A 14,859-nucleotide genomic window follows, 5' to 3' on the forward strand; every position below is an offset into this window, starting at 1 on the left:
TAAGGTTGAAAAAATCGTGTGTCTAGTCAGTGCGTCCAAGTTGAAGGTAGTAAACAGATTACTCATTATAAAAACTTACTCATTCAATCCCACAAAATGATTGGATTATAACGAGTAATTTTTCTTCATGTCTAATCCCCCATGAAAAATCAGAACCCGACCATCAATATATCTTGAATATAGCGTTATCCATTCAAGTCTAATCATGTACATCAAACGAGGCCGATACGTTAAACAAATTCACTAGCAAATCAAAAGTCCAACAAATCGCCTAGAGAGGCCCTCAACCAAAAACACCATCACATCCGTGAGTATGCTGGCGGTTTAACACATAAAACGGGCTTATCCAACAAATACATTCTGACATTTATTCCCCAATTGCTGCAAAAATACACATTCAAATCCGCGATTGAAATTATTGACACTTTGGATCGCATCAGTTTTTAAAACAGATGAATGCAATAAATTATTAGTCAAAAAGCTGTACCTACAACAATTGACAGAATTATTCTTTGCGGAGTGAGTCACTACAGGCTCGTAAAAAGATTTTCTGCGTGACTATGGATGACCGGGTCTGTAGCCTAGTCGGACCCTCTCAGTAGACACGAGCTTTAGGTGGGAATGTCTCGATTTCATCATCTAATGTGTTCATGTGAACCGGTCTGTAGTCTAGTCGGACCTTCTCATTTTCCCAGTACCTGCATAGAAAATGAACATAATTTATACAATGAAATGCCACGAATAGATAACGACATATTTCCCAAAACAGTCTCGGTTAGAACTTAGAATAGACAGCTAAACAAAGAACGTGCATTTTTAATAATTGAGTCTAAAGTTCTTTGCGACTTTGGAAGTCCCTCATCCAAACATAGGGTAAAAGGCGTGAAGTTATAAAATATAAAGACAACAGTCTAATGAAACCTTCACGGTTACTTTTGAACTGTGCCTAGAGGAGATAAACTGTTTGATCTATCAAGTAATTGTGAAGCGACAATTTTGCCTAACTGACCATTCTACCTGTGTTTTCTCTTTAATTTAATATTATTCTTAAGAGGATGGAAAAAATGACTTACCCCAATGAATGTTTTATCCATTTCTCATCATCCCTTGTCTGCAAAACCAAAGGAATTTCATTTATATAATGGTATGGAAAAGACATTCTAACTAAAAGAAACAGGACTAACCGTGAAGTCTTCACGAGCATGTGCTCCTCTGCTTTCTTTCCTGGCTTCAGCAGAATGCATGGTGATACAGGCATTTATCAATAGGTTTTCCAATTCTATAGTCTCTATCAAGTCGGAGTTCCTGTCAAAATATATTATTTTTGAATCGTAAGCTAATGAAATAAATAAGCAAATGATATACTTATTCATCAACATTCTCGTAAAAAAAAATTTCACCATATCAAACTCCGATCCTTCAATTGAACCTCATGAAAGCTCTCCCAAGCCTTGTCAATCAACTGAACACCTACAAAAGGATCATAGAAAAGGGGGGTAAATAAAAGGTTGCAACGGTAAGTGATCTCCAACCTAAAAGTTTGGGAAGAATATGAGATCTTCAGTTGAAAGAGAATACAATAAAGCAACTTGATGTATCCCGAAAGCTAGAAAATGGGGTAAGGCACTGTAACTTCTGTGAAAAGGAATACCTTCTTCTAATGTTTCCTGTGTGCGGAACACAGCAGCATTATTTTGCATTATTCGTTGCATATTCAACCGGATTTTTGAAGTTGGTAATGAGCCATTAGAATTCCTTATTTTGTCCAACCATGCAATGGTCTTCTCTCCAGCATCCTTTTCCAGGGGCTTTTGTTTCTCCCCTACACAAACCAATTAGAGAAGTTTAAGTTTTTCATCTGTATATTATTATTGATTTATCTTCATTAGCACGAAAATAAGCTTACCCGGTTTATGGATCTCTGCAACTCTATTTGCACAAGCTCGACCAAAAACAACAATGTCAAGGAGTGAATTTGCACCAAGCCGATTGGCACCGTGAACTGATGCACAGGCTGCCTCCCCCGCTGCCATTAACCCAGGTATTATTGAATCTGGATCATCTCCTTTAATGGTAAGTACCTTGAAAATAAGAGAGCATGTTGGTCAGCAAAAGCAAACTTTCACCCTACATTGCAGACCATTGACTAAATAATTTGACATAAATTATATCAACTCATACCTCTCCGTGGTAATTTGTTGGAATTCCACCCATATTATAGTGCACAGTAGGTAAGACAGGAATAGGCTCCTTTGTAACATCCACACCAGCGAAAATGGCAGCAGTTTCAGAGATACCAGGAAGCCTCTCCTTGAGTACATCTGGGGGCAAATGATTCAAGTGGAGATAGATGTGGTCCTTCAAAGGTCCTGATGAAAACAGCTGTAACAGTTACTAAAACACGCACCAAAAGCATAGAAAATGGATAGCAGGGGTCTTTCTCAAAGATACACAGCAATGTCAGTATGGATGAAGGTCAATATCATTTCTGAATGCATCATTACCTACACCACGACCCTCCCGGATTTCCATAGTCATAGATCTCGACACAACATCCCTAGAAGCAAGATCTTTTGCTGTAGGGGCATATCGTTCCATAAATCGCTCACCTTCACTATTTCTTAGGATACCACCTTCCCCCCGTGATCCTACAAAAAAAAAAAAAAAAAAAAAAAAAAATCAGAATATATGATTTTCCAACTTCAATTGAACTGTGACTAAAGCAACAAGATAATAACAAATAATAAGGTGAGATTACAGAGTAGATCACTAACCAAAATTTAGGTTAACCTAACAAATTTATCAAAACCTTAAGAATCTAACCTTCAGTGATGAGGCATCCAGCACCATATATACCAGTAGGGTGAAACTGCACAAACTCCAAATCCTGCAGAAGGAATACAATAAAATATATAAATAATGACAGTGAACACGTACTTATAGATTAAAGAATGGCAAGGACCTAAACACAAACCTGAAGCGGGAGCCCAGCACGTGCAACCATGGCATTACCATCTCCAGTGCAGGTATGGGCGGAGGTTGCAGAAAAATAAGCTCTACCATAACCCTGAGAGAAACACAAAAGATAGATTTGGATATGATTGCTTAAATGAAATAAGGTGAACGTCAATGATATATCTCCAATGGGAACAAAAGACAGAAAAAGTACCCCTGTGGCCAAAATTGTTGATGATGCTTGGAACCGATGTAAAGTCCCATCCTCCATATTTAATGCAATGACTCCTTGGCAGGTTCCTGAATATTCAATTTCAATAATCAATTACCTTAACAACATGCACACTGGATATACAAACACGATTCTTTTTGTCATGTTCTATTTGCAATTCTATCAATACGGTGGACACAGCTGAACATTTTACACAATATAGAATACCCTGGTAAAATACCAAAGCATCAACATATAAGACCAAACCTGCAAAATGGTGAGGATTAAGATTTATACATTTAAGTGGAAGTACCATTTCACTAAAAGACACTTAAAGTTTTTGAATTTAATGTACAAGAGCGTGTTATCAAATCAAATTCATCCAATATGTAGTGTATTACAACTTTCTTCTCATGAAAGGCAAGTCTGAATATAACTAATTACTTCTGATATTCTTCTGGTTTGTTGAAACATTTGTCTTCCTATTGTTCAATAACCAAAACAAAAGGATCGCAACTTGAACTGATTTTATTTGTTTTTTCATCAAATAAGGTGCGTTTATTATGCATCAACTTACCCTCACTGTCCATTAAAAGATCCAAAGCGAAGTATTCAACGAAAAATTGTGTATTATGTTTCATAGCTTGTCCATAGAGAGTATGCAATAGAGCATGCCCGGTTCTGTCAGCAGCACAAGCACAGCGGTATGCCTGTCCACCTGTAGGGTAGCAAGATAAAGGTAAAGGAAGCCAATGTCAGACAATAGAAACCATAAGATAAACATACCAACTTCAAAACTGCACGGATACATTGTCTTACCTTTTCCAAAGTCAAGACTTTGACCACCAAATGCACGTTGATATATTCTTCCATCTTCGGTTCGAGAAAATGGCAATCCATAATTCTCAAGTTCAATCACAGCTTTCGGAGCCTCTCTACACATATATTGGATGGCATCTTGATCACCTATAGAAACACGAAACCCTTACATGTTAAAATACAACCAAAAAGTCATAAAACCACATAGCCTATGTTGATCTGTCTGCAAGTGTACGTTGGTGGTGTAACTCTGCAAGAATAAGGGTGCCTAGGAAATCCTTACACAACTAAAATAGAACAACCCTTTATAATCTATACAACCAAGTGTTTTACGTGTAATGCCCCCAGTCAAACATCAAATGAAAATCATAATCGGGTCAATCTTAACAGGTAACATACCCAGCCAATCGCTTCCTTTGACTGTGTCATACATGTGCCATCTCCAGTCATCCTCGGTCATATTTCCTAATGCAGCATTTATACCACCCTACACACAACTCAGGGCATAAACAAGGATATCCAACCGAAAGAAACGAACTTTACAGAGACACATAATTTCAAGGGAGCTACATGCAATAGTCGGATTAAGTTGCAATATCTCATACCTGGGCTGCAACGGTGTGTGAACGAGTTGGAAAAAGCTTAGTAATGCAAGCGGTGTTAAATCCATGCTCCGAAAGTCCGATGGCTGCTCTCAGCCCTGCACCACCAGCCCCGACAACCACAGCATCATAAGTATGATCCACCACAGTGTACGGAGAACGTCCTGTAGCCTGCCAACCTCAAAAGGCACAATGTTATCACCAAATACAATCGATCACAAAGTAATATAATTAAACTTGCGCAGATTAAAGAATAATCAACCGAACAAATACAGTGCTTGCATTTTTAAAAGCCAAAAACAGTAACTTTGAATCCAACTTTAACTTTCAAAGGAAGCTAATCCAATTATCAGCAATGAGGTCGTTTGAGGCCGTTTCAATTTCGAGAGAAAAAAAATGGAGAATCAGACACATTTAAGCTTAGATTCCCTTATTTTCCAGCTATTTCTCGGCAACCAAACAGACAAGGAACGCAAAAAATCAAGTACATGCATATATACAATGACAAATACCAAAACAATCAGCTGGAATCCCATTAAAATCCAACAAAAATTATAAAATAATCCGAAAAACCAAAGCTTTACAAACAAACAAACAGTTTCGGATCAATTCCGATGAAGCTAAGAAGAACAAGAATGGAAAAACCCAAAGATTGAGATAGTGATCGTACAGATTCGGAGGAGAAGAGCCTGGAGATGTGAGATCTAAGAGAGTCACCGGAGGCGGATCTCTTGGAGGAAGAAACGCCAAGCCCACGAGAAACGCAGCGCCACATGTCGCCGGAAGCAGTGGTAGCTCTGAGGGGGGTGTTTGGTTACGAGTTTACCTCGGGGGATTGGAATGGGAGGGTCTCTGCTGTTGTCAGGCGTTTGTTTCTTCTCGGCGTCAGAGTGGAGGCGAAATGTCAAGCGCAGCAACGAAATGGGAATAAAGTAGACAGTGGGTTTTGCGTATTGTTGCGTCAGCATGTGATTAGCGAAAGCTTAACAGTTAAAAAGGAGTTAAAAAGTTTCATTAAAAATTTGTCTCGGGCTTATTTGTTCCTTGCATTTATCACAATTTGTTACGATTTAATGATATTTTTTATTTGTAATTGATAAATTTGAAGATTAAATTTCGTAAGTTGTAAGTTTGATATTAATTTATTTATTTATTTCATTAGTAATATAAATATATCACTGTAAACAAAAAAGAAAAAAAAAAACCACTACTTACTACCCAAGAGGAGAATTCAATAAATTTAACGGGTTTACTTTTCATATCTTTATCGGCATTTTTTGATCCGCAATTTTCTAAACTAAATTTCTCATTTTTTATCTTTTAGTGTTGTTTTAGGGGTAATAGCTTCAATTAATTCCTTTAACTAATACTGTGGAATCACCCAGTAATAATTGGTTTATTATCATTATTATTAAGGTTTAGTGATTCAATTTCATTTGTCAGTGAGAAGTCATATATATATTATTTTAAAAAAATCATATGTTTAATTCTCATAAATGACGAATTCGATACTTAAATATACTTGATTTATTATGCATCTTTATTCAAATTCTTTCCGCACAAAATATCATGATGAGAAAAAAAAAAAATCAATTCATATCATTTAGTACTAATATCTAGTGATATTGTTTTAACATATTTGAATCTCGTAAATCAAAAGTTCAATATCAATTCCACAAGCTCAATATTTTGCTAACATCACTTATGGAGAATATTTGTTCGAGTAAATCACATTTGCACCAATTACTAGCTTCATAGTTGTCAAATTTGTTGACATGTTTGTGTATAAATATCGCAATGGAATTTAGTGATTGTTTATTGACCACGCTTCATATGCAAAAACCTCACGTTGATCACTTTCCTCCTCCCTTTTCTTTACTTAATTTGTTATAAGTCGGTTTAGCTTGTGTAGTTGGATAATGTCCGGCTATTGGCATCATAAAAGTGCTTTTAGGAAAGGACTTATATGAGTCGACGTCGAATTCCAATATTTTGCAGGTTTGGTAGGAAGGGGCTGCTGGTGCTATTTAAGCCACGATTGACATAGAGAAGACAAGGTCCATGTGGCATTTGATCCACCATTTGCTAATAGACTTCGAGTTCGAATTGAATTTGGATTGGCAATTAGGAATAGTATCGTATCATGTTGTCACATATATGTCTACACAAATGGAAAGCAAATAAAATCAAGAATAAACATTGGTTTATCTGATAACTAATCATATTCGTCAATGATTAAGTTACATGAACTACTACTTAGTTTAATTGTAATTTTATTTCTCAATTGAAAAAAGCGTATGTATGAAAACACCTGACATTGTTATTAAATTAGTTGTAAATTTAGCGTTAATTTTCAAAACACTATCGAAATGGAGAGTGTCGATTTTTCACTTACAAATTAGTAAAAAAAAAAAAAAAAAAAAAAAACCATGCTCAATTAGAGTTTATGAGTTTCTCATTTGTGATTGGGCCGGACTTTTTGCTAATTATACACAGTTTTGGGCCAGTACTAGATATTCACATCTGATCTGCAAAATTGGATGTGGGAACGCATCAAATGGACTTAGAGCCCATCACATGAATATACAGGCTTTGTATTGTACCGGACTCCGGAATTAAGTTGGGCTGGATACAAAGCTGTACTAGGTTGGGTCAAAGCCCAAATCTCAATTTTGCAATTGCCTTCCATCTTTCCCCAACAACTATGAAAGCTTAACTAAGTCCTTCAGACATTGCCCTACAACGATATATTTAATGGGGGTCACTGATTTAAAAGGATGTGAGATGTGGATCAAGTTATGGAATATATTGAACATCAAGTTCAAGGGCACAAATCTTACATTTAGAATTAAGTTTTACATAACTGGGCTCTAGTATTTGATTCGGACCTATGACCTGCTATTTTTAAGAGAATGAAAACATACATCAAGATTTACGTTATGCATGAAGTGGACGTTTTGGGCCAAATTTCATTAATTACAGTGTTTAGGGTTTTAAGTTTTAAGGACGTTTTAGACGTTTTGTTATTCTATTCCTATTTGGACTCTGGAGCCTTAAAAAGACATTATAAATAGAATGATTAGGCTTTAGGAAATTAATCGATAAATTTTGATTTGTTCTTATACTTTTACGGTGGATTTCAATTTTCTGGTTCTTTCACGTTAGCATTGAATAATTGATTTTTTGTACTATGTCAGTGTTTGGACATGTATGTGTTATATTTGTTAAAGAGTAGGATTCCACAATGGTCATATGACAAAATAATATCACCGAAGATTTTTGTGATAAAACACCTATGAATATGTAACTTTTTTTTTTTTTGAACAAACGATATTATGCACACTAAGGGGAGGGTGTGAGCTTAGCCTTACAATAGGGCTATAAATAATGTGGTTCAAATTCGTTTTTGACAAAAATTGAACCTAAGAGAGAAACACCACTAGACCGTAGTACTAAGTGGCCTATCAATATGTAATTAAGTTGGGAAGATAGTGTAGTGACAATTTGTAGTGGACTTGCAAGGCTTATCAATATTGGACCATATTCGAAAACTTAGGAATCAATTTGTACCTCAAGCTGAAAACTAGAGAGAGAAGAAGACGCTGGAAAATCAAGTTGAAAATTTTGTGTGGCCAATTCTATATGATGCCCTTTAAAACAAAAAGAGACTTATTGATCGACAATGATTTCCGTTAGTTTTCACTGTCGATCCCTAATCACTATACCCTTCCTAATTAAGGTCCACATTTCATTTCTTAGAACCATAACGTGCCAGCTTCCTAGACCTCAGGTCCGGAGTGAGGGAGATCAATCATCGACAATTCGACATTCGACAAGAACAAAAACCCATCAATCATTTCAGAAGCTACGGAAATAACAAGAACAAAACAATTCCACATTGGAAAGCGAAATAAAACCTAACAAGGACGATTACTGTTGCACTACAGGGATCAAAAACCCATTCATATTTTGGGAGTTCCTCTCCAGCACGGTCAGACTTCTCCTCTCACCTCCCTTTCGGTGATCATTTTCTCTCTTTTTTTTGTCAAAATCTTCTTCTTTGGGCATGAAACCAGTTGCTGAAGAGCTCAGATCCATGCCGTAATTTATCGATCTTTTGTTGGATCTCATTGGCCCGTCATTATAATTTATCGCAACGTCGTTATCTCGCATCGCCCTGCCATCTCATCGCACTACCGAAGAGGCCGAGTGGAGAGATTGAGGGAGAAGCATAAATACAATATGTAAAGTTTAACGGATTCATTATTTTCTCTGTTCTCCTCGTTAAATCTAGCGAGCACAATTCACCCAACTAAAATAGCGAGTCTTATGCGTTTTTTCCGTTAATATAACAAAACAACCTCATTTAGCTAGGCTATTGAAGATGCTCTTATAGCAATAAAGATTTAATAAAGGTAGTGATTTAGTTTCTACTCTATAATTTTATCATATTGGTGCTGAAAAAGCGATGTAACAAGATGTACTAATTGTGATAATGAGGGTCTATCATTTAATTAGAGGCTTGAATAAGCGATAACCTAACAACTATATAAAGATTGTCTTTGCTCTCACAATACAGGCCCTATTCCAATGCTAAACCCTATTCACTAGCAAGACCATTTAGATTGTAGAGAGTAGAATACAATTCTGAGATCAAATTCCAACCATGTCTTGGAATTCAAGAGATAAGTCTGTTTCTTTTATGTCCATTTGGTTTATTCAATATGCCATCCTAATGTCTTATTATTGTACTGTTCAGAATATACCTTACAAGGTAACACTGGTGAGAAATACATAGAAAACAAAAGGTTACTGAACTGCGGACTTATTGCTGTTCAAATGTGAAGTTATTAGAACAGTTCAAATTACCAATTCGATAGGTGAGCATCAAACAGTAAATAGCAAAAACGATGGAAATGTAAATGATTAATATTTTACGGTAAAAAAAAGAAAAATAAATATTATTACATATAAATAAATAATTTACCCTCGAGTCTCTCCCAACATGCATGAAGGACTCAAGACAAAATCAAATTTACAATGAGACAGAAAAGGAAGACGAGATATTTTGTTTATCCTCTAGGGTTTTGCATATGTGCAGCTTGGTGAGAGTGGTCCTAGCTGTTACGTATATATCATCTGAGTAGCTGTAGCAGTGCATTTGGCCTTTTTCTTCCTTTTTTGCATCTGAGTACGTCTAGCAGTACAAGAAAGACTCATCTACTTATCTACACTTCCTACGCCACCATGACAACTGCGTTCTTACAAGACGTTGTATCATTAGTCCGGGATGTCACGGTTGCATACCAAAGTGTAGGAAAGTCTCTCATATCCCTGGTGCAGTAGAAACAATGGAGTTTGATTTGATTTGATTCCAATCCAATTTCATGGAGTTTAAAATTGTTGGGATTATATGTGAGATTAGTTTGGTACGTAGCGGTGGGCTGTGATTGGTAGGCCATTTTGGAAATCGACAAAAGGGAAAGCAAAAGGTTTGTCGAAAGGATCGGCTAACTCCCAGTGGAAGTTGAGGACAAGGTGGTGGATAAACACGGCCATTTCAAGTTTGGCCAATTCTGAACCAGCGCAAAGTCGTGGTCCTCCCCCGAATGGCATAAAGTTGTTACTTGTCATGCTCGTGTAGCATGATGATGATGACGAAGATCCACAGTGGTGGTGGTTGTTATTCTGCTGCATAATCATTAACAACACAAATAATTATCACCATGTTAGACATCTAATCAAACCAAAAGTTTATTTATTTTTTTTGAAAGCTCATTGGGACCTATACAGGACAGGGAGAAAGTCTAGAATGAGGCTGTTTGACATAACAATAACAACAACAAACTCGCATTGAGTAGGACTACTTGCATTTAAGCCCATCCGGTCCCACTTCTCGCGTGTATCGTTGCATGAGGCAACCTCATCCAAAACTCTCCTTTTGTATGAGTTACTATTTGTATAGTCTAAGTGACGGATTCACTAAGGAGCAAAATGGATCAATTTACCCTGCAGGCTCGGTTTCCTCCCATTAGATTCTTGAGAGTTACCTCCAACATATTTGACAAAATGCCTCAAAGAGCCAACTTTACTGTTCGGGAAAAATTCGAGGGCTTCATTTGTGTAGTACATGATATACATCTAGAACTATGTTTCTAGGTTAGCTTGCATTATCATGGTGAGTGTGACTATTGCACCATAATCATTGCAAATTTCACATAAGTTCCGTGGTGTACTCTCCTAAACCTTTTGTGACGGATGGACTTTGTAAGTAAGTATTTCTATTCCCTTGTTTGTTTGGGATATTCTGGATCAGCTTTTTGGGCTTTTTTCTCCTTTTGTCAATAAAGAAGAAGAAATTGGTCAGGACCAGTTTGGCATTTGACCCACTAGAAAAGCAAAGGCACTTATGTGCACGTGCATGGCACCATGATGATACCCCACGTCCACATGGGAGCTCTAAAATTCTAATCATCTCCCAACCCTAAAGTCTCTCCCCACACGCACACTAGGGCAACAAAGAAAAGCAAAGGAAAGTTGGGACAATGTAATGTCCGTACACAGTATGCAGCTTCCAATCCTTTCAATTGGATGATCTAGACACTTCATCTGAATGGGAAATCTACGAGATCTCTCATCATATGCCTTTGCAACTATATCTTGTTATGCCTCATCTAATGGGATTCAAGAGGCGTCGACAACGAATCAAAGTATCGACTAGGTCAATCATAACCCGAAAGTACATTTTTTATTCGTAGTATGTCAAACGTGATATTTTATGTATTTGATAAAAGAAAGATGTATAACTGTATTGCTAATACTGGATAATAAATATCAGAATTAGAAAGGAGTTAAATTTTTTTGGATCTCTTTGTTAAAGAGTGGATTCAAAACTAAACAACCAATTGCTGCTCTGTAGGAGCCACAAGAACAACCAAAAGGATGGTGTGCCAGGTACTCTTTTTACTTTTATTTTTAGCTTTGACACAAAGAATTATTTAAAGGAAAATAATAACGAAAAATAATAATTATGAGGCATGCTGTCCAAAGGCCAAAGGTATTGACTGACCTGCCATCTCCATGGATTGAAGTGTTGCGGGTGGTCAAAAAGTAAAGGATCCAAATGCACGGCTGCAATCACCGGAAGCACTTTCCACCCACATGGAATGTCATATCCTTTCCAAGTTTCAAACACCAAACCAAATAAAAATAAGAATTCATTCCAAGTTTTTTTGTGGAGAAAAATTTCAGTAGGACACCTAATTGACTTAATAATAAGCATTTACAAAAGATCAAGTTCTGTCATATTTGGTACCATCTGAGCTCATACAGGTAAATGTTCCAATGAAACGACTCCATCCTTTGTAAGAGGCTTGATCATTAAACTGATATGCCAGGTTGCCCTACTAAATGTTTTCTTGCAATTCGTCATTTCTACTTGCCTATAAATTAGGGAGTTTTAACGAAAAGCTCATGGTACTGTTCATTTTAACGAAAAACCACATTTTTACACTAAAATGTCAATCCTAGTACTATTCACTTTACCCTTTATTTTATCTTTATCATTAAAACTCAAAGTTTTCAAGCTCTTTTCATTAGTTTTCTTATAAATTATAGTTTGACATGTAGGTGTAGAACAATATATTTGTTTTTGTACTTCTGTTGTATTATTCGTCTATGCTAAACTGAGATTTGTAGTAAAAAGAGAGTGGCATAAGCGGCCTCATCTTCCAGATGACTTTTTGGCTACAAACACTAAATTATCCTTGACACTCACCTTTGTACCGAACATCCTTCAGAGCCTTTCTGTGTAAAAATCTCACCACATTCCCAAGCCGAAGTGTCTCACAGATAACCTTCACAAAAAGACATCAAAACTTTCAAATCCTGAAATATTTTTTTTTACTGCATAAAGTTAAAACTTGAACCCATGATTAAAAGACTTACCCACTGGGTGAACTCCATTTTCTTGTAGTCCTCCCAATTCAACTCTGTCTCCCCTGCCAGTTTCTTGGCTTTGGCAATTTCACTGTGTTCTTCCTGCAGAACAAATCAAATCCATAAAAAAAATTTAAATATAATCAAAGCCAAAAAGTAGAAGGATTAAAATTAATATTTTTGACTTACCCTTAACTGCAGAATTGCATTAGGGCAGCTTGGTAAAAAGTAAATTGCTAAAGCTATAGACACTGATGAAGTTTCATGGCCAGCAAAGAGCAAGCTCAATATTAAGTCAAGAATTTGTTCTTTTGAAAGATTTGAATTCTTCAAAACCCATCCAAGCAGATCATCTTCCCCAATGTTTTCGGTTCCCTCCATCAATCTTTCTTTCATTTTGCACTCTATAAACTTCAGAATCGTTGATCTTGACTGTAAAAAATTCAATAGAAATGTTATGAAAACAGTAAAAAGTTCAACTCTGATGAACTCCCATGTTGAAAAATGTTGATTAATTTACCTGTAAGGCTCTTCTGTAAGCAGTTCCTGGTAAATTCAGAGGAGCAGAAACCACACCTTTCATGAAAGTAACATATAATTTCTTCAGCTGCTCAGTCTCTGGTTTTCCAGGATCCAAGCTCATGATATGTTTGGCCATCAAGTTGAACGTGAACTGCAATCACTTTTTCAAAAAGCCCAGTTAAGCTTCTTTCTTTTATTAATTCGCAAGCATTCATTTCACAAAATGTTAATATGCTATGATTTTCGCACTCTCGCTTTCTCCTTCTGCACTCCTCTTATTTCTATCTCGTGATTCTCTTTTGGTTTATTCAATTATTGGACGAGAAACAAAGAGAGGAGTGCAGAGAGACAAAAGCAGACTGCGAAAATGGCTTTCCGATTTAATTACCTTCTTAGCTTCATCCTGAGCTGAAAAAACAGAGTTTTCCCTCCAACTCCCCAAAACAAGAAGAGTGTGCTTTTCAACTTCTCTCATCAGATGGGTTCTGAGTCTGGCATGGCTCAAGAAGTTGAGAGATATCATCCTCATGTCTCTGTGCATGTCACCGACCAAAACCAGCATGGACCATTTCCCAAGAATCCCTCCTATGCTTCTTGGGTAGCTGCATTCAAACAATCTCCCTTCATTCTGCAATATGAATCTGTTGAGCCCTGCATCTGCCGACACAATTGTTGGCTCCCCAAACAAATTCGACTTGTAAATTTTCCCATACCTGCAGAATTTTCAAGCAAAAGTTTAAGTTTTACATAAAAACGTAGCCAAGTTAGCCAGAGCAGCGTACTCGGCCCTCTGCACCCAAGTTCGAACATCGCCCGAATCAAAAAAATAAAACATGGGTTTTGAAATTCAAGGATTTTGGATTTCTGGGTACTTGTGACTCTTTACCTTGAGATATGCTCCTCCATGAATTTGCCAATGGTGATTGCAGAGTAGGGCTTCAAGTAGCCAATGGTTTCACCAAGAAAAGGCCAACCCATGTTTCCTGGCGGGAGATTGAGTCTGGTTTTCTGGTTCTGCTTCCTTCTGAGAAGAATGAGGAAGAGGAAGAGAGCTACAATTGATGGAAGAAGACAGAGAATAATCTCTGAGTCAGACATGGAGGCTGCTGCTGCCTTCTAACTTTTGTTTTTCTTGCTGTTTTCTGTGGGAGTTTTTAACTTTAGCTGAAGCTGTTATAGTACAAAAATGAAATAAGATATCTGCTTCTTTGAAGCTCTGGAGCTGTGGAAAAGCACCTTCTGAGCTTATTCTTAAACAAAAGTAGGTTTTGTGAAACCAAAAACTTAATGAAAAGCTTCTGCTGCCAGTGGGTCGCCTTTTATAAGCTTCTTCATTTTTGTCTTTTGAGCATAAACAGCGGATAACAGTAACTTGAGTTGTTTTTTTTTTCCCTGCATTAATTTATATGCTATATTTATAAATAAATAATTGCACATAAGTATTCTTGTCAGCATTGCCATCTCTTTCAAGGTTTTGTGGGCAAAGAGATGGTGAAGTTGACAAGAATACTTTCTATTAAGTACGAAATTTAAATAAATAAAACGAAAGAGATGGTGATAACAATAAGAAAATTTTTAAACGAAAAAGATGACGATGTTGTTAATGGCGTCGCAAAATATGGACGGAGGAGGTACCGGAGAAATGGAGGTGCTCTCCATTTTCGTGAAGAAAATCGGTTCTTTTTTCATCTTCTTCTATTCCGTTTAATCTCTTGGTACAACTCAAAGGTATTGAACAATATCTTATTTATTCTCTTAGAAGAATTCTTGCAATTGAAAATAGAATGAACAATTTGTTTGTGCAGTTGAAGC

At 36.7% G+C, this 14,859-nt stretch overlaps 2 protein-coding genes across 4 annotated transcripts; both read right to left on the reverse strand.

Annotated features, from left to right (window-relative positions):
* Nucleotides 1–283: 283 nt before the first annotated feature.
* LOC103960821 (succinate dehydrogenase [ubiquinone] flavoprotein subunit, mitochondrial) lies at nucleotides 284–5,477 on the reverse strand. Of its 2 annotated transcripts, XR_007260206.1 has the most exons (17): nucleotides 5,258–5,477; nucleotides 4,591–4,758; nucleotides 4,385–4,472; nucleotides 3,986–4,132; nucleotides 3,744–3,884; nucleotides 3,170–3,255; nucleotides 2,975–3,067; nucleotides 2,824–2,887; nucleotides 2,505–2,648; nucleotides 2,182–2,369; nucleotides 1,907–2,081; nucleotides 1,652–1,822; nucleotides 1,401–1,470; nucleotides 1,185–1,305; nucleotides 1,074–1,111; nucleotides 488–698; nucleotides 284–381 (listed from the first exon to the last, which is right to left on the reverse strand). XR_007260206.1 is itself a non-coding variant. In XM_009373312.3 (16 exons), the coding sequence occupies exons 1-16, from the start codon at nucleotides 5,360–5,362 to the stop codon at nucleotides 596–598; spliced, it is 1,902 nt and encodes a 633-aa protein (XP_009371587.2). In that variant the 5' UTR covers nucleotides 5,363–5,477; the 3' UTR covers nucleotides 284–595. The 2 variants fall into 2 exon arrangements, 1 of the variants encoding a protein (XP_009371587.2); XM_009373312.3 differs by having other exon boundaries at nucleotides 284–698.
* Nucleotides 5,478–9,500: 4,023 nt separating this feature from the next.
* Nucleotides 9,501–14,351, reverse strand: LOC103960819 (cytochrome P450 90B1). 2 transcript variants are annotated; one of them, XM_009373311.3, is made up of 8 exons: nucleotides 13,934–14,351; nucleotides 13,436–13,760; nucleotides 13,046–13,198; nucleotides 12,715–12,957; nucleotides 12,535–12,627; nucleotides 12,365–12,443; nucleotides 11,657–11,763; nucleotides 9,501–10,275 (listed from the first exon to the last, which is right to left on the reverse strand). In XM_009373311.3, exons 1-8 carry the CDS (start codon nucleotides 14,143–14,145, stop codon nucleotides 10,009–10,011), a joined length of 1,479 nt encoding a protein of 492 aa, XP_009371586.2. In that variant the 5' UTR covers nucleotides 14,146–14,351; the 3' UTR covers nucleotides 9,501–10,008. The 2 variants fall into 2 exon arrangements, with proteins under 2 accessions (XP_009371586.2, XP_009371585.2); XM_009373310.3 differs by having other exon boundaries at nucleotides 9,501–10,278; nucleotides 13,934–14,349.
* Nucleotides 14,352–14,859: the final 508 nt, after the last annotated feature.

The sequence above is a fragment of a genome, unplaced genomic scaffold (genome assembly GCF_019419815.1).
Source record: "Pyrus x bretschneideri cultivar Hongxiangsu unplaced genomic scaffold, Pyrus_bretschneideri_v1 Contig1, whole genome shotgun sequence".
NCBI classification, from domain to species: domain Eukaryota; kingdom Viridiplantae; phylum Streptophyta; class Magnoliopsida; order Rosales; family Rosaceae; genus Pyrus; species Pyrus x bretschneideri.

Coding starts and splice junctions, on each gene's coding strand:
- LOC103960821 (XM_009373312.3), bottom strand. CDS start 5,362: ATGTGGCGCTGCGTTTCTCGTGGGCTTGGCGTTTCTTCCTCCAAGAGA. Junction 4,133..4,384: donor CAAAGGAAGCGATTGGCTGG/GTATGTTACCTG, acceptor GTGTTTCTATAG/GTGATCAAGATGCCATCCAA. Junction 1,471..1,651: donor ACAGGAAACATTAGAAGAAG/GTATTCCTTTTC, acceptor ATCCTTTTGTAG/GTGTTCAGTTGATTGACAAG.
- LOC103960819 (XM_009373310.3), bottom strand. CDS start 14,145: ATGTCTGACTCAGAGATTATTCTCTGTCTTCTTCCATCAATTGTAGCT. Junction 13,761..13,933: donor ATGGAGGAGCATATCTCAAG/GTAAAGAGTCAC, acceptor AAAATTCTGCAG/GTATGGGAAAATTTACAAGT. Junction 10,279..11,656: donor TCAATCCATGGAGATGGCAG/GTCAGTCAATAC, acceptor ATGATTATGCAG/CAGAATAACAACCACCACCA.